The 18,087-nt window shown below is 46.4% G+C and overlaps 1 protein-coding gene across 4 annotated transcripts in view; it reads left to right on the forward strand.

The window, feature by feature from the left end:
• Positions 1–238: 238 nt before the first annotated feature.
• CARNMT1 (carnosine N-methyltransferase 1) overlaps positions 239–18,087 on the forward strand; it is a 49,762-nt gene continuing 31,913 nt past the window's right edge. Inside the window, exons 1-4 of one of the 4 annotated variants that reach the window (XM_040356191.1) lie at positions 239–599; positions 5,337–5,532; positions 8,175–8,338; positions 17,431–17,571. In XM_040356191.1, coding sequence (XP_040212125.1) covers positions 379–599; positions 5,337–5,532; positions 8,175–8,338; positions 17,431–17,571 — 722 coding nt within the window. In that variant the 5' untranslated portion in view covers positions 239–378. Of the gene's footprint in view, positions 641–5,336; positions 5,533–8,174; positions 8,339–17,430; positions 17,572–18,087 lie in introns of all 4 variants that reach the window. The other 3 variants (XM_040356183.1, XM_040356175.1, XM_040356201.1) reach the window with 3 other exon arrangements.

Genomic DNA, 18,087 nt, shown 5'->3' on the forward strand with positions numbered 1-18,087 from the left:
AATAGTTTTTGTATGTGCCCTAGTGGTGCAGAAAATGCCACTCACTGCTGTAGTGTGAATGGTAAAATTGTGGTATAACTGTCCCCTAATTGTAAGTGTAAACTTAGACAGAGAGATATTCTGTCACTTCCTGTCCAGGCATGTATGTACAGAACTGAGGAAGAACGGGGCACCTATGGAACAAAGCATCCAAAGAAGGGCATTGCCAGGACTCAAGATGTCACCCCATGGGTTTTGGAGGGTTGCTCAGAATTGACGTCACATCCGGAGCCCTGTAGAACGGATACCATACAACGTGCTGCAATGTTGTATGTATTGTCCGGCGAATGAGTTGAAGTTGGTCCAGCCCGAGGTTCTCTGGTTACCAAGGGGGGAGATATGATAGCATGCAGCCGGGGCCGGCGAAGGAGAAGAGACGAAGAGCTGGATGGGAGTGAGGAGAGCCCGGAGCTCCGGCCAGAGAGACGGCCGGGGGATGTGCAGGAGGACGAGGAGCTGGAGATCAGTGTGTACACTAAGAGGAGGCAGAGTCCGGAGGTGGAGGAGAGGCTGGAGAAGGAGCACTTCTGGAAGATCATCAACGCCTTCTCCTGGTATAGGTGATGAGTCCATGGACTGCACCCACATCTCTCTGTATAATGTATATACCATTTATGGCAATCTATGACATCATACATATTATTATATGTTATATCACACAGGCAGCAAACACCTCACTGCCCACTTTACCTGTGGCTGGTCTGATGAACTGGTCCTCATTTGAGTCCTGGTTACCATTGTTATCTGACACTTCCCATTGTGATAACACATCCCCTGCTGGGTGCTGTGGTTTCTCCCGTCTACCCCCACACTGCTATGGGACAGAGGGGTCAGCGGGAGAAACCACAGCATCCTGCAGGGGAAACAACATCTGTCAGATAGCCGCAGCAAGCGAGGCTCTTCAAGAGGGTGGCAGTTTTGCAGACAGTGCACGAGAAATGTAAGTAATAAAGCCAAAATAAACCCCTGATTTTATTTTTTTTAAGCAATTATGTACCAGTATGCACAGCATGTTAGGCCATGTTCGCACAGGGTGATTACATGCAAGGCCTGTGTTTTGCCAACATGGGAATGTACAGATGTTGTGCACGTCCCTTTGCCAGCACCAGGGCTGTCTGTTGGTGTCATAGCGTTTGGGACCGGGGGCCAGTTTTATCACTGTCACAAGGAATGTAAACCTCCCTTGTGACAGGCACTCTTTACGAAGAGACCTGGGGTCTAATAGACCCCAGATGTCTCCTTTTACCCTTAAACTGGTTCTAAAGACAGACTTTTATTTTTCCTCTTTATGCATTAAAGAGAGATGTAAACCCTCAAGTACACCCAGTGAAGTGAACAGCCTGGTTCACAGGGATGAAACAAATCTCCTAACATAAGTTTTACATGTATATCTGTTGTCTTCAGCTTTCTGTAGTCTATAAAAAGTGAACATTGTGTTAGAATTTTTACTTCCTCTTTCAGCAGAGGGAGGGGAATTGGGGCATACACTGTGTGACAGCTGATTGGAGGAAAGGCACCCCCCCCCCCCCCCATCGGCCGAGGATAAAAGACTTGCAGAGCTGTAAATAGACCAGCTCTCTGCTAATCTATTTATATCAACCTTCCCAACACAAATTTTCAGCTGTTTTTTATCTCCCGTGTCGGTGAGTTTGTCAGAAGTTATCATGCTGATAACAAAGCAGCAGAAAGACACGGAACTCAGGGCTTTGGAGAGAGATAAGTAAACACTACAGATATATGTAGAGGCTGGCAGTGGCACTGGCAGGTTTCACACTGAGCTGAGACTGTAACTGTGTGAAACTGACAAGTAACAGAGTGGAGAGAGAGTGCCGTCAAAATTGAGCTCGATGTGGGGGGCGGGCCCCATACACGTAGCAGCCCGCCCAGATACCATCCCATTAGCTGTAGCTGCTGGGCCCCGCCCACCCCCGACATCAAGCTCAATTTCTGACAGCTCCTCTCTGTCACTTGTCAGTTTCACACACTCAGCTCTGCGCTTGATGCTTGCCAGAGCTGCTGAGTGTGGAGAAGGGAGGAGGAATGGCGGTCAGTGTAAAATATCGGCCTAATTTTGCTAATAATTGGCCGATGCCGATTTATCAAAAATGGCCACATATCGGCCGATATATCGGTCGACCTCCTAGATATGTGCGCAGGTCAAATTTCATGAATCGGGTTTACATTCACTTTAAGATGAAAAGCCTTCTGTGTGCAACAGCCCCCCTGATACTTACCTGAGCCCCGTCTCGATCCAGTGATGTTGCACGAGAGCCTCACTGTCCAGGGCTCTCCCTACTGAATGGCTGAGAGACGTCAGCGGGTGCCATAGGCTCATGCTGCTGTCAATCAAAGTCGGTGAGCCGGTGAGTTGAGAGAGGAGACGGGACCGGGCCGCAGCTTTGTGTCTGAATAGACAAGGAGCAGCGGCTCAGCTTGGGTGCCCCCATAACAAGCTGCTTTGCTGTGGGGGCCCTTGACAGGAGGGAGGGGCCAGGAGAGCCGAAGAGGGACTCAAACAGGAGGATCTGGGCTGCTCTGTGCAAAACCACTGCACATAGCAGGTAAGTATAACATGTTTGTTATTTTTAAACTAAAAAAACAAGACTTTAATATCACACAAAGCATTTGATCACAGCAAGATGAGTGTGATCAAATGCTTTCCCATTTAAAAAATTACGCTGTTTACATTCAGGAAAACGGGAAGTGACAAAACTGCAGCCATCATCCAAGTATACCACTTGAAAGCCACAATGTATATGTACGTTGGGTGGTCTTCAAGTGGATAATTAACAAATATTACCATAATCATGAATCGACTGTTATTTCTTTCCTCCCTCCTTTTGTTTTTACAGCCGTGACACTTCATCTGTCATGTAGGTCCCAGTAACGGTCCATTTGCTGTGTGGAAGTTTAGAAGGGATGGTTACAACTTCAGCAATCTGCCCCTTCTTTCTGTCCCTCCTCCACTGGAAGATGTGGCCACGCCTACCTTACAGGCACTCGCCTAAACAGTAGCGCTGCGCGATAAATCGTGATCTTGATTTTACACCCCTCACGATCTTAATGCAGCACTTCCCCGATTTATGTTAAACAAGCGCAGAGCTGCCAAAGGAAAAAAAAAAGTTGGCAGTTGTTTATCAACAGTGATAAAAATAAACAATGTATCTCTCAGTTCTTTTAGATCAAAGGAATGAACTTCGGTCTGTAAATTAGGTCATTTTAAAGTGAAACTTCAGTAATTTGTAACTTCTATTAAATCCTCTACCACTGTTATTTTAACTTTGGATAGTAAAACATTTTTTTTTCTGCCAGTAAATACCGTACCTTATACAGCCCACTTCCTGTTTCTTGTCTGGTAAAAAGCTTAGGATTATGACACCATGCACAGCTCTCTCTCTCATAAGAGTTTGCCAGGAAAGCAGCTGCAGAGCTGGAGGTGTGCCTCTGTGTGTGTGTGTGTAAATCCAGGAAGTGAACAGGCAGCAGCTTCAGCTGCCCATAATTAAAATGGATGCAGCCAGACTCAGCGGAGGGAGATTTCTGCAGTATATTTGGCAAGTACAGAATTGTTATTTATATATATATATATATATATATAATATGCAAAGTGGCTGAAGGGAAGCTTCAGAATGGCAAAGATGTTTTTATTACAAATTATGTGAGCAGACTGCAGTTCCTTTTTAACTACTTAAAGAGAAGGTCCGCCCACCCTTGCAAAAATTAAAAGCCAGCAGTTACACATGCTTTATTCTAAGCAAAAAAAAATTGTGATTCTCATTTTATCCAGATTTGTGCAGCTCTACTGAACAGTAAACAAGTTCAGGCTCTGTGTATAGTGGATTTCAGTTGTGCCACCCATCCTCCATGGATGCTGTGCCTGTTGGGCTCCTTCTCAAATCCCTGCACTGCACACAGTCTGAGCACTCTAAAACAGCCAAGATTGATTATCTTACAGATAGCCTCTATCTCCACACTGCTGTGCTTCATAGCCATTTTTTTATCTGGGAGTTTCATAGGTCAGAACTGCAGCATGGCGGGCAGCTAGACAGTGTGCAGAAACTGCAGCATGACGGGCAGCTAGACAGTGTGCAGAAACTGCAGCATGGCGGCAGCTATAGACAGTGTGCAGAAACTGCAGCATGGCGGGCAGCTAGACAGTGTGCAGAAACTGCAGCATGGCGAGCAGCTAGACAGTGTGCAGAAACTGCAGCATGGCGAGCAGCTAGACAGTGTGCAGAAACTGCAGCATGGCGAGCAGCTAGACAGTATGCAGAAACTGCAGCATGGCGAGCAGCTAGACAGTGTGCAGAAACTGCAGCATGGCGGGCAGCTAGACAGTGTGCAGAAACTGCAGCATGGCGGGCAGCTAGACAGTGTGCAGAAACTGCAGCATGGCGGGCAGCTAGACAGTGTGCAGAAACTGCAGCATGGCGGGCAGCTAGACAGTGTGCAGAAACTGCAGCATGGCGGGCAGCTAGACAGTGTGCAGAAACTGCAGCATGGCGGGCAGCTAGACAGTGTGCAGATGGAGGCTGCTGTAAGAGAAACAATCTAGTTGTATAGGAGGGGCGGAGCAGACAGCCCAGAGCTGACCTCAATCAGAGAAGGAAAGGAGGTGGATCCTGATAAGTTTTCCGGTATAAGAATCCAGAGAAGACTGTAGTCCCTTCCACAGGTTTTTACTATGACTTTAACAGGGTCCACTTCTCAGAAAGACGGAATTTTTTTTTTTTTATGTATTCGCAGCTCCCGGGGAATAGGATGAAGCTTAAAAAAGGTAACCCATACTAATGATCAGACCTTGGCTGGATCAGCAGGTTTTGGCTGAAGTTGGACTTTAAAGTACACCTGTACTTCTAGAAACCTGTAGGCAGCAGTTGAAAACTTCTGACACCTTTACTTACTTGACCTCTTTAGCTTTAGTACTTTGTGTCACTGGCTCTGCAATGTGCAGCACATAAAGTCAAAGCAAAGTCAGATCACCTCATTTGCATGCTTTTTCCAAGTCAATGACGCACTAGGTTATGAAGCTATTGGTTTAACACAGAAGTCGGGCAACCAGCATTTTAAGAAGTGGTCAGCAATGGCAGCCAGCATGCTCTCCAGTACATCTTTTTTTATTTAACATGATCCCTTTAATACAATCAGTGCAGTCATACAGTATGAAACAATTGTAGGCCTGGGTCGTCTTCCCATTCATCTCCTAAATTCGATACAACACTGAGTGCCATGGACTGTCATTGGCTTAGCTGGAGGTATAACATTTTGTTGTTGTTCCTTTTGTGTTTTAACTGCAGAACGCACATCTACGAACGTGTGACCCGAGCAGAGAATCAATTCAAGTGTCTTCCTAATTATCAACAAAAATTGATCCCACATTTCCTCTCTAACATGGATAGACTGCGCAGATGTGCAGATCAGAATCAGGAGATCTTGCAGATGATTGTGAATGACTGCACGCGCATGTTTGAGAACAAGGAGTACGATAGTAATGTAAGTATTTCATAGGCAGTCACACAAATGGATTGAGTATGTGCTATTTGGTCTGCATTGCTTTGTTTGTTCTGCCTTTTTTTTTTTTTGTACTCGGCTTCCACAGTTCAGTTGCTTTTTAACCACTTGCCGACCAGCCGCTGTCTTTATACTGCAGCAGATCGTCTTCTTATCGCGAACCATCGTAGCTGTACGTTGGTCCCTTCAAGCGGGGGTGTCGATGCGCGTGACCGGCGGTCGCGATGACCGCCGGCCACAAGTGATCGGGGACACTAGAGAAATAACAGGGATGTGTGTGTGTGTGTGTGTGTGCACACATCCCTGTTCTGAGAGGAGATGCAGATCGTGAGTTCCTACAAGCTGGGAACCACGATCTGTCATCTCCTATAGTGAGTCCCCTCCCCCTACAGTTAGAACACACATTAGGTAACGCAGTTAACACCTCGATCGCCCCCTAGTTTTCCCTTTCCCTGCCAGTGACATTTACACAGTAATTGGTGCATTTTTTATAGCACTAATCACTAGTAGTCCCAAAAATGTGTCAAAAGTGTCCGATATGTCTGCCATAATGTCACAGTCCCGATAAAAATCACAGATCACCACCATTACTAGTGAAAAAAAAATGCCATAAATCTACTCCCTATTTTATAGACACTATGGGCCGGTTTCAGAAAGAAGATATGTCCGTCCGTCGTATCTATGCGCCTGATTCATAGAATCAGTTGCGCATAGATATCCCTAAGATCCGACAGGTGTGTCGGATCTTACACGTTCGGATCTTGGGCTGCAATTCCAGGCCGGCCGCTAGGTGGCGCTTCCTTATCTTTTACGCGTCGAATATGCAAATGAGCATGACTACCGAGTCATTGTAAAATGACGTCGGATGGGAACCCTTCCTCCTTCAGACTGGACGTCATATGACGTCCTTGCATTCCCGGGCGGCTAGGGGGCGCCGGCGGCGATCGTGCGCCCCCGCTGCATTGCTCGGGACCCAATGCGCGTGCCCGGTGGCCGTGATGTCCGCCGGGCACCCGCGATTGCCCGCAATCATGCCAGGACCATGGATCTGTGTGTGTAAACACACAGATCCACCTCCTTTCAGAGGTGAGGAGACAGATGTGTGTTCTCAGTACAGAGGAACACACGTCGATCTTCCCCCCCCCCTCTTGTGAGTCCCCGTCCCCCTACAGTTAGAACACACTTTAGGGAAAATATTTAACCCCTTCAGCGGCCCCTAGTGTTAACCCCTTCCCTGCCAGTCACATTTACATAGTAATCCGTGCAGTTTTATAGCTCTAATCGATGTGTAAATGTAAATGTGTCAAAAGTGTTCGATATGTCTGCCGCAATGTCACGGTCACAATAAAAATCGCAGATCGCCGCCATTACTAGTAAAAAAAAAAATAATAATTCTATTTCCTATTTTGTAGATGCTAGAACTTTTGCGCAAACCGATCAAATACGCTTATTTTATTTTTTTACCAAAAATATGTAGAAGAATACGTATCGGTCTAAACTGAGGGAAAAAAAAGTATTTAAAAAAAAAAAAAATGATATTTATTAAATCAAAGTAAAAGATTTAATTGGGGCTATTTATTACAGCAAAAAGTACAAAATATTGTGGGTGTTTTTTTTAAAAAATTGTTGCTTTTTTTTTTTTTATAGCGCAAAAAATAACCGCAGTGGTGATCAAATACCACCAAAAGAAAGCTATATTTCTGGGGAAAAAAGACGTAATTTTTTTTTTTTTTTTTTTTTTTTGTACAACATCGCACGACCACGCAATTGTCAGTTAAAGCAACGCAGTGCCAAAGCGCAAAAAATGCTCTGGTCATTGAGCAGCCAATTCTTTGGCTGAAGTGGTAACTAAGCAGGTCAAAGGTTACCATTTGGTCGCATTGTTACAGTAGTTGGGGAGCGGAGAAGCTACAGCTTTCTAGGCTGCTAGAAAGCAACGAATACAAACCCTTTTTACAGGTTTGTAAAAGTGACCCTGTGGTGACTTACTTTTTACATATACAGGAGGAGTTTGTGTACGCTTTACAAGCCGACTGTCAGCTTTGACTGACCCCTGTAAGTGAAGTCTAATGGACCTGATGTCTCCATAAAGAGATCTCTATACCTCATGTCATAAAGACATAGGGGTTGATTTACTATAACTGGAGAGTGAAAAATCTGGTGCAGAAAACAGCTTCTAGTTTTTTTTTATTTTTTTTTGAAAAAGCTGAAGTCAGAAGCTGATTGGCTACTGTGCACAGTTGCACCAGATTTTGCACTCTCCGGTTTTCGTAAATGAGCCCCATAATATCACATAGGGGACTTTTGGTCAAAAAGGTAAAACATTTCAATTGCACTAACTTTGTATTTGTTACTGAAAATGTTTGCTTGGTAAACCACAAATATAATGCGATACAAAAAATTGGAACTAGTTATTTATACATGATATATAATCTCACAGTGCTTTAGGACAGCCAGGGCATTATATGGTGGCTGTGAAGGAGACACTGTAGAAAGATTTGCAGCTGCCTGCAGCTAGTGGGATACACCTCAATAGATATAACTAATGTGTTACGTGAACCAACAGTAGCTCACATGCTCCATAAAAGAATTCTCATTTGGAAGTCTTTCTTTTTGTGCCATAGAGTGTCAGAAAACTGAGTCCTGCATCCAGCTTCGATATGGACAAGCTAAAGTCCACAATAAAGCAGTTTGTACGTGATTGGAGTGAAGAGGGCAAGGTGGAAAGAGATGCATGTTATCAGCCTATTGTTGAAGAGATTTTAAAGTATTTTCCCAAAGAGAAATGGTAATGTATCTGCAATTTTTCTACAAACATATGCTACTTATTTGTAGAATTAATCTTGCAATCTTATATCTATATTATGAGTAAGGCCTATCCATTTAATGGTAAAGGTCTCCAAACGCAAACTGTGTGCATTCGGGCACCTGCATGCATGGTTGTGAAAATGGGGGGGGGGGGGGCGTATTGGTTGCAACGCATGGACATAGCCGCGGTGTCACAATTGTCATGAATGGGACTGCTGGCATGGGAAAGAATGGAACACTTGTGCATGCAAACATGGCCTTGTGAATGTGAACGAGACCTTATTCCATGCAGAGATGCCCTAATCGGGCTTCGATGCATGCACAGGTGCTGCCATGGGGAGGAATGCAGAGTGTATGATTCAAAAATGAGTTGCTGTTCCTTTTTATTGTTTAATCAGAAAGATTACAAAACTGTATTAAGCACTTAAGCCCCGGACCATTATGCAGGTTAATCGCCCTTTTTGCGATTTGGCACTGCGTCGTTTTAACTGACAATTGCGCGGTCGTGCGACGTGGCTCCCAAACAAAATTAGTATATTTTTTTCCCACAAATAGCGCTTTCTTTTGGTGGTATTTGATCACCTCTGCGGTTTTTATTTTTTGCACGTTAAACATAAATAGAACGACCATTTTGAAAAAATTTCAATATTTTTTACTTTTTGCTATAATAAATATCCCCCAAAATATATATATTAAAAAAAAAAAAATGTTTCCTCAGTTTAGGCCGATATGTATTCTTCTACCTATTTTTGGTATAAAAAAAATCGCAATAAGCGTTTATCGATTGGTTTGTGGAAAATTTATTGCGTTTACAAAATGGGGGATCGTTTTATTGCATTTTTATTAATAATTTTTTTTTTCTACTACTAATGCCGGCGATCAGCTTTTTTTTTTTTTTTTTTTTTGTTTTGTCTCTCAAGACTGTGACATTATGGCGGACACATCGGACAATTTAGACACATTTTTGGGACCATTGTAATTTTCACAGCAAAAAGTGCATTGTTTACTGTGAAAATGACAATTGCAGTTTAGGAGTTAACCACTAGGGGGCGCTGTAAGGGTTAAGTGTGACCTCATATGTGTTTCTAACTGTAAGGGGGCGGGGCTGGACGTGTGACGTCATTGATCGTCTTTCCCTATATCAGGGAACAGACGATCAATGACACTGCCACAACGAAGAACAGGGAAGGTGTGTTTACACACACCTCCCCCCGTTCTTCAGCTCCGGTGACCGATCACGGGACACCAGCGGCGATCGGGTGCCGCGGTCACAGAGCTTCGGACCGGGTCGTGAGCGCGGCGACCCCACGGCTGGGCTTAAAGAGACACATACAGGTACGTGATTGTGCCCAGCTGTGCCATTCTGCCGACGTATATCGGCGTGAAGGGGTCCTAAAGTAGTTAAAGCAGAACCTAACTGTATCTGTGCATCAGAAACTGAAAACACTATTAATACATTTTTAATATTCCAAGCAAACTCGCCCATCTGTCCATGTCTCCATGCTTTATTTTATTGAGACATCATTTTGAAAAACGCCTCCCTAGCATTTCTAGTGGTGGTCATCTTGAGCAAGGGCAGGTGATTAATGTAGTGTTTTACTTTCTGGAATCCATCTGCCTTTAACTCAGGCATAGAGGCTGGGAGGGCAAGCTTGGCTGAGAAAGCCCCTCCAGTTGAAAGGAAAAAGAATAAATGCCCATGAAGACTTCTAGAAATTACTTTGACTGGGAAGCAACTGAAGACGTGTTTTCTTTATCGTACATCACGGGACACAGAGCAGCATAGCCATTACATATGGGTTATATAGTGTACCTTCAGGTGATGGACACTGGCACTCTCCGACAGGAAGTTCCCTCCCTATATAACCCCCACCCATAGTGGGAGTACCTCAGTTTTTTCGCCAGTGTCTTAGGTGTTGGTGCACGTTGAAGGTTGTGCCTGCAGTTTGTCCTTGGGACCAGGGCCAGCCGACCGGATCCGTCCAAGGTGCTTCATAGCCAAAGTGGACGGTACCCGGGCCCCAATTCGTGGATGGGGTTTTGCCTATAATGCCTCTCCTTGGAGGGCTGGACTCTGGGTTCCAGGACTGGGTTTTTTAACCTATGAATACCTGCTGCCAGTAGTGCTGTATAGGTCCAGGTGTGTGGTGTTCCTGACTTGGACCCCGGTCCCTGAAGGTCTATGACCATACCCACGGTGAAGGGGGAAGATTGGGCCTCTTGCATGAGCAATACCCTGCGGCGTGGAAAGGTAAGCGGGGGGCCTACGGAACTTGGTTTGTCAGTGGGCTCCCCACAGGGGGACTCTGGGGGAAAGCCTTTTTATGCCTCTGTGCATGGGCTAAAGAGAAACCACAAAGTCTGCATGACTGGATGGCTCAAACACCCAGGTATACTGTTCCTCTGGCTGGGCTAATAGACTGCTGCTGCTGCTACAAGGTGTTTTTTTGCTCCACGAGATGTAAAAGGGGAGCATGTCAGGTAAAATACTTACTTCCTGATGTCTGTGTGTGCTTCCAGCAGCTCCTGGGCTCCTCTCCCCACATGGCTTCCTGCTTCCTGCAGAGCGGCGTCGGGAGCGCGCGCACGCGCACTGTTATAGGCGCCGACGCTGCGTGGAGGGGGCGGGGGACGCCCGGGGAGTTCCCTCCCCTCTGCACATCAGAGGGGAAAACTCTATTTAGCCTGTCAGTCTGCTGAAGGCTGTGAAGGGACACGGAGCAGCGATGCTGAGCTGAGCAGGATAGGTTTGCCTATGTTATGCTGACACAGTGACACCTAGTGGCCGTTTTTTTGTACACACCTTGCTAAAGAGCTGTTTAAGCTCATATTTTCTCTGGAAAGCCGGTGTACTAAGTAGCAGTCAGAGTACTTTTATTATTAGGTACTCTCCTAGCCCAGCATTAAGGGAAGCAATATTAGGATGTGATTAAGCCCTTGGGGCTCAATATTGTTTTCTCTTGTTAGGTTTTGGGAAGTTTAGTTTCTGTCTAACATTACCCTAGCCTAATTTTTTCCTCATTTATGTAAATGTGTGTTTTCCTCCAGCTATTACAGTTAGTTGTATATTAGCGGAGTATCTCAGATTTGTTTATTATGGCTCCTAAGGGTGCAGGGAACGCTAAAAATGCTAAAGGTGTTAAAAAGCCAAAGGGTTCCCCATCGGGCTCGGAGGATATTTCCCAGAATCCACCTGCCCCTACCTCCCCGGAGGATCCGAAGGTTGCTGCCCTGGGTGAGCCATCGGGGTTGCTAGGTGCTATGGCGGGCCCTATTCAACCAACTCCTTCCTATGTCACGGAAGAGATGTTAGCCTCCACCTTGGGTGGATTTGAAAAAAGGATGGCCGCTCTTATTACGGCCTCTTTATCCGGGAAGAAGCGGGGTAGATCCCCGTCTCCCAGGTTTGAATCTCCTGAGGAAGATGTCCTTTCCACTGAGGAATTGGAAGATACAGGAGACCAGGCTGAGGATCACCTGGACCATTTAGGTTCTGAGGATTCTACTATAGAAGAACCTTTTTCAGCTTCTCACGCAGAAAAATTGTGGGTTCAGTCCTTAACGGATATGGTGCGGTCAGCCTTTAAAATGCCTTTGCCTCAGCCTCTGGCTTCCGCTGTTTCCTCATTGGGCTCCCTAAAAGCGCCCCAAGCCAACCTGGTGTTCCCGGTCCATCCTTTGTTAAAGGACCTGATATTTCAGGACTGGGTTAAGCCAGACAGGATTTTTTTGCCTCCTAAAAGGTTCGCAGTTATGTACCCTTTAGAGGAGGAGTTTTCAAAAAAATGGGCTGTCCCCACTGTTGACGCAGCCATATCATGTGTCAATAAAGCTTTAACGTGTCCAGTGGACAATATTCACATGTTCAAAGATCCTGTGGATAAAAGGCTTGAGACCTTACTGAAGGCATCCTTTGCCACAGCGGGGGCAGTGGTCCAGCCAGCTGTAGCTGCCATTGGCGTCTGCCAGGCTTTAAAAGACCAGGCCAAGCAGGCCCTAAAGGACCTCCCGGCTCAACAGGCTCAGGACTTGGCCGACCTACCTAGAGCTTTATGTTTCGCGGTAGACGCTATCAAGGATTCAATCCAACAGGCGTCCCGCCTATCCCTGTATTTGGTTCACATGAGAAGATTACTTTGGTTAAAGAACTGGTCTGCAGAAACCCCCTGCAAAAAGCTCCTTACAGGATTCTCCTTTCAAGGAGAGAGATTGTTTGGAGAAGATCTTGACAAATATATTCAAAAGATCTCTAGTGGTAAGAGCACCCTCTTGCCGGTTAAGAAAAGGTTCCGGGGTCCCTTTAAGCGTCCAACCTCTCCAGTTCCAGGGCCCTCATTCTCTAGGCAGTATCGACGGCCTCCTGGACGCGCAGCTGCAAACAGGCCACAAGGCCAACCTGCAGGGAACAAAAGACCGTGGAACCGTAAGCCGGTTAAGGCTGCCCCTAAGGCAGCCTTGTGAAGGGGCGCCCCCACTCTCTCGAGTGGGGGGAAGACTCCGGTTGTTCTCGGAGTTGTGGGGGGCCAAAGTTACCGACCAATGGGTTCTGTCCTCAGTGACTCAGGGGTACAAGCTGGAGTTTCGGGAGTTCCCCCCTCCTCACTTTCAAACGTCAAGACTTCCAGGCGACCCTCAAAAGCAGGCATCACTTCTGTCCGCCCTAGAGCGACTCCTATCTCAAGGAGTGATTATGGAAGTACCAGCAGGGGAGCAAGGACAAGGGTTTTACTCAAACCTCTTCATTGTCCCGAAGCCAAACGGCGACGTCAGGCCTATACTGGACCTAAAGTCATTAAACCGCTTTTTAAGGGTCCGGTCCTTTCGAATGGAGTCCATTCGTTCGGTGGTGGCCGCCCTCCAAGGAAGGGAGTTCTTGGCCTCCATCGATATAAAGGACGCATACCTGCACGTTCCGATATTCCCGGGTCATTACAAGTATCTGCGTTTTGCCCTAAACTATCGGCATTTTCAGTTCGTGGCTCTTCCGTTCGGACTAGCCACGGCCCCTCGGGTTTTTACGAAAATCCTGGCCCCCGTGTTAGCCATCCTAAGGGAACAGGGCATTCTGATCATGGCCTACTTAGACGATCTTCTGGTAGTCGACCACTCAGCGGCCGGCTTAAATCGGGCAGTGTTGCTAGCAGTAAACTGCCTAGAGTCCCTGGGTTGGGTTCTAAACCGGGACAAATCGGCCCTACAGCCCACAAGAAGGTTGGAGTATCTAGGTCTGATTTTAGATACAAGACGACAACGGATCTTGCTGCCCCAGTCCAGAGTGGATTCGATAAGGGAGTTAATCCACTTAGTCCTAAGCAGCACAAGGCCATCTATACGCCTCTGCATGCGCCTGTTGGGAAAGCTAGTGGCCACCTTCGAGGCAGTACCCTATGCCCAGATCCATTCTCGGAGGCTACAGAGAGCGATTCTCACGGCCTGGGACAAAAGACTCCAGGCCTTGGATCTTCCCATTTCCCTTCCCTATGCGGTAAGGCAGAGTCTGTGTTGGTGGCTAGTCACAAAAAATCTTCTGAAAGGAAGATCGTTCAGTCCCCCCTCATGGAGGATAGTAACCTCGGATGCCAGCCTATCAGGCTGGGGTGCAGTCCTAGACGATTTAACCCTACAGGGGAAATGGTCAAGGGCAGAATCAGCCCTACCCATAAATGTCTTAGAGATCCGAGCAGCTCGGTTGGCTCTTTTGGGCTGGACGGAGGTTCTGCAGGGCTCCCCAGTAAGGGTACAATCCGACAATGCCACTGCCGTAGCTTATATAAACCACCAGGGTGGCACCAGGAGTCAGGCAGCCCAGAGGGAGGTAGATCGGATCTTTTTATGGGCAGAAGCCCATGTCCCCTGCATCTCAGCTATCTTTATCCCCAGGGTGGACAATTGGCAAGCGGACTTTCTCAGCCGCCAACAGATGTCCCCAGGGGAGTGGTCCCTCCACCCCGAAGTGTTCCAGGACATTTGCCGGAAGTGGGGTACCCCGGAGGTGGACGTTATGGCGTCCAGATTCAATGCCAAAGTAGCAAAGTTTGTCTCCCGAACGAGGGATCCATTGGCCTGCGGCACGGATGCCTTGGTGTGCCCTTGGCATCAGTTTGCGCTAATCTATGCCTTCCCTCCAATACGGATGCTACCCCGTCTTCTTCACAGAATTCAAAGGGAACGCAAGCCAGCGATTCTAGTGGCCCCAGCGTGGCCCCGAAGACCTTGGTACTCCTTGATAAAAAGGATGACCGTAGAGGAGCCTTGGGTCCTCCCTCTACGTCCGGACCTCCTCTCACAAGGGCCATTCCACCACCCTGCCTTACAGGCCCTAAATTTAACGGCCTGGCGGCTGAGTCCCTGATTCTCAGAAACAGAGGCCTTTCAGGGCAGGTCGTTTCCACCCTTATAAACGCAAGAAAACCAGTTTCCAGGTTAATATACTATAGGGTGTGGAAGGCCTATATTACCTGGTGTGAAACCAGGAAATGGGATCCCCGCAAATATACCATTGGGAGAATCCTGGAGTTTTTACAGTTGGGAGTGGAAAAAGGTTTGGCGGTCGGCACAATCAAGGGGCAGGTGTCTGCCTTGTCGGTCTTCTTCCAGAGACCTTTGGCTGCCCATTCCTTAATGAAATCCTTTTTACAAGGTGTTATTCGGGTGAATCCCCCGATTAAAGCTCCCCTGTATCCTTGGGATCTAAATTTGGTTCTATCGGTCTTGCAAAGGCAGCCTTTTGAGCCCTTGTCCGCGATCCCTTTGGTCCTTTTGACTAGGAAACTAGTGTTTCTGGTGGCCATGGCATCCGCCAGAAGAGTGTCGGAGTTGGCAGCCTTGTCATGTAAGGCACCTTATTTATTAATGCATAAGGACAGGGTCGTTTTGCGGCCACTTCCGTCCTTCCTGCCTAAGGTGATATCGAATTTTCACCTTAATCAAGATGTGATTCTTCCATCATTTTTTCCAAAACCTTCTTCTAAGGAAGAGAGGTTACTACATTCCTTGGATGTAGTTAGAGCTGTAAAGATTTACTTGGAAGCTACAGCCCAGATTCGTAAGACGGACGTCTTATTCATTCTGCCGGAAGGGCCCAAGAAGGGCCAGGCAGCGTCTAAGGCCACTATTTCTAAGTGGGTTAGGCAGACGATTATACAGGCCTATGGCCTGAAGGGGAAGAGTCCACCCTTGTCGGTTAAGGCTCATTCCACTAGAGCTATGAGTGCCTCTTGGGCAGCGTATCACCAGGTCTCTATGGCCCAGGTCTGCAGGGCAGCAACCTGGTCATCTGTCCACACATTTGCAAAATTTTATCAAATGGACGTTAGGAGGAACGCTGATTCAGCTTTTGGGCAGGCGGTACTACGGGCCGCAGTTTAATCTCCTCTTGTCCGGTGGCACCTCCTGTTTGGTTTTTTCTGGTTGTCTCCCTCCCCTCATGGAGCATTGCTTGGGGACATCCCATATGTAATGGCTATGCTGCTCTGTGTCCCGTGATGTACGATAAAGAAAAAGGGATTTTTAATAACAGCTTACCTGTAAAATCCTTTTCTTGTAGTACATCACGGGACACAGAGCTCCCACCCCTCTTATGGGGAATTTTGGGATGCATATTGCTTGCTACAAAACTGAGGTACTCCCACTATGGGTGGGGGTTATATAGGGAGGGAACTTCCTGTCGGAGAGTGCCAGTGTCCATCACCTGAAGGTACACTATATAACCCATATGTAATGGCTATGCTGCTCTGTGTCCCGTGATGTACTACAAGAAAAGGATTTTACAGGTAAGCTGTTATTAAAAATCCCTTTTTTTGTTTGTTGTGTTTTTCTTTTTTAGTTTAAAACAAGTAAATGTAATATACCTTCCTAGCTAATTACTAACAAGCAATATGAAATTTAAAAAAAGTTATTGTTGATTGGGTCTAACTCTAGTTCCACTTTAATGTACGGTCTGGCAGAGGTGAATAAATCACAAAGCTGGCTGTACAGAATTACAAATCCCATGGCAGATGATGCCCTTCACAAATCTGTATTTAGCTGTTTGTCATAAGTTCAGCTTTAACTTATTTTAAATGCCTGCGTGCCCCAGCCCTATTACTGGCCATGTATGTATCAATAAACGAGAGATCCTCCACAGAGTAACCTGTTTTTCAATTACAGTTTAATTTATTTCAAACAATGTTCAGCGCAGAAAAGCTTTGCTTTATACAGCAAATGGAAGATTGGGTTTCTTGAATCCTGATTTTTTTTTTTTTTTTTTATTTTCCTACCAGGACTGCTTGTTCGCTTTCCCTGGAAACTAGTACTTATTAATGCCAGCATAGACGTGCGCATAGGGTGTGCCTGAGCACACCCTAATCGCCCATAGTTGTCAACTGTCTTGAATTATATGCATATTATTGGGATGAATCTCATCCCCATACTTCCTCCCCCCAGCAGTTTTAGGAACTCCTCGCTCTCAGAAGGACTTCAGGAACATCCCCAAGATGGACCCTACCTTCTCCTTGCTTTCTTCTAGTACTGCAATTAAGTTTGGGTCGGATGAGTATGTGCCCGGCCTCAGAGAGAGAGTGTGTGTGTGTAATATATATATATATATATATATATAATGTGTGTGTTCTATTACACACTCTCACACACACACACACACGTTTGAGCTTTAGGGCGCACACCTATGGATGCCAATTTGACCTAATCGTTTAAAGAAAATAAACACTTGTCTTCAGGAAAGAATCCTATCAATTGTTGCGTACATGGCAATCATAAAATCTCAGATTTGCATCAGTACTGTGGCCAAAATAAACCAGGCTTTTTAACTAAATGTTGTCCAAAGATTCAACTCCATTTGGTGCACCCATGCAACATGCTTCTGTTTTTTGTTACAGCAGTGGGGGGCGAGGGGGGTAGGCCGCACCAGGTGGCACATACTGGGGGGGGGATGTGTCGGGCCGGGTGCCAAATTCTCTAGGTACGCCCCTGTGTTACAGTGATGCTTTCTCACTTTACATTAAGTACTTCTTTCTGACTTGTTTTGCTATTCTGTGTGTTTGCGTTCACTCATTTTTTTTTATTTTTTTTTCCTAGTGATGTGTCCCAAATTAACATCTTAGTGCCTGGTGCAGGACTTGGAAGACTGGCTTGGGAAATCGCAAAACACGGTTATGCGTGCCAAGGAAATGAATGGAGCTTTTTCATGCTTTTCTCTTCCAACTTTGTATTAAATAGGTAAGTCATTTTGTATTTTACAGTTGTTCAAGAGGGGTTGGATCAACTGCAAATGGTAATATTACGTCATCTCGCAAATCAGCCAATAAAGGCGCGTGCGAGCCGCCGGAGGTGCGCGCTCGCCCCCGGTCCCGACACGTGTGCCCGGCAGGCGCGATCACCGCCGGGCACCCACGATCGCTCGTTACAGAGCGAGAACCGGGACAGCTCCCGGACATGTCAGGGGGAGAAATGCCTGATTGTCTGTTCATACAGCAATGTATGAACAGCGATCAGTCATTTCCCCAAGTCAGTGCACCCCCCCTTCAGTTAGAACATACTTAACCCCTTCCTCGCCCCCTAGTGTTTAACTCCTTCCCTGCCAGTGTCATTTTTATAGTAATCAATGCATTTTTATAGCACTGATCGCTATAAAAATGCCAATGGTCCCAAAAATGTGTCAGAAGTGTCCGCCATAAGGTCGCAGTACCGATAAAAATGATCACCGCCATTACTAGTAAAAAAAAAAATATGAAT

The sequence above is a fragment of the Rana temporaria genome, chromosome 1 (assembly GCF_905171775.1).
Source record: "Rana temporaria chromosome 1, aRanTem1.1, whole genome shotgun sequence".
NCBI classification, from domain to species: domain Eukaryota; kingdom Metazoa; phylum Chordata; class Amphibia; order Anura; family Ranidae; genus Rana; species Rana temporaria.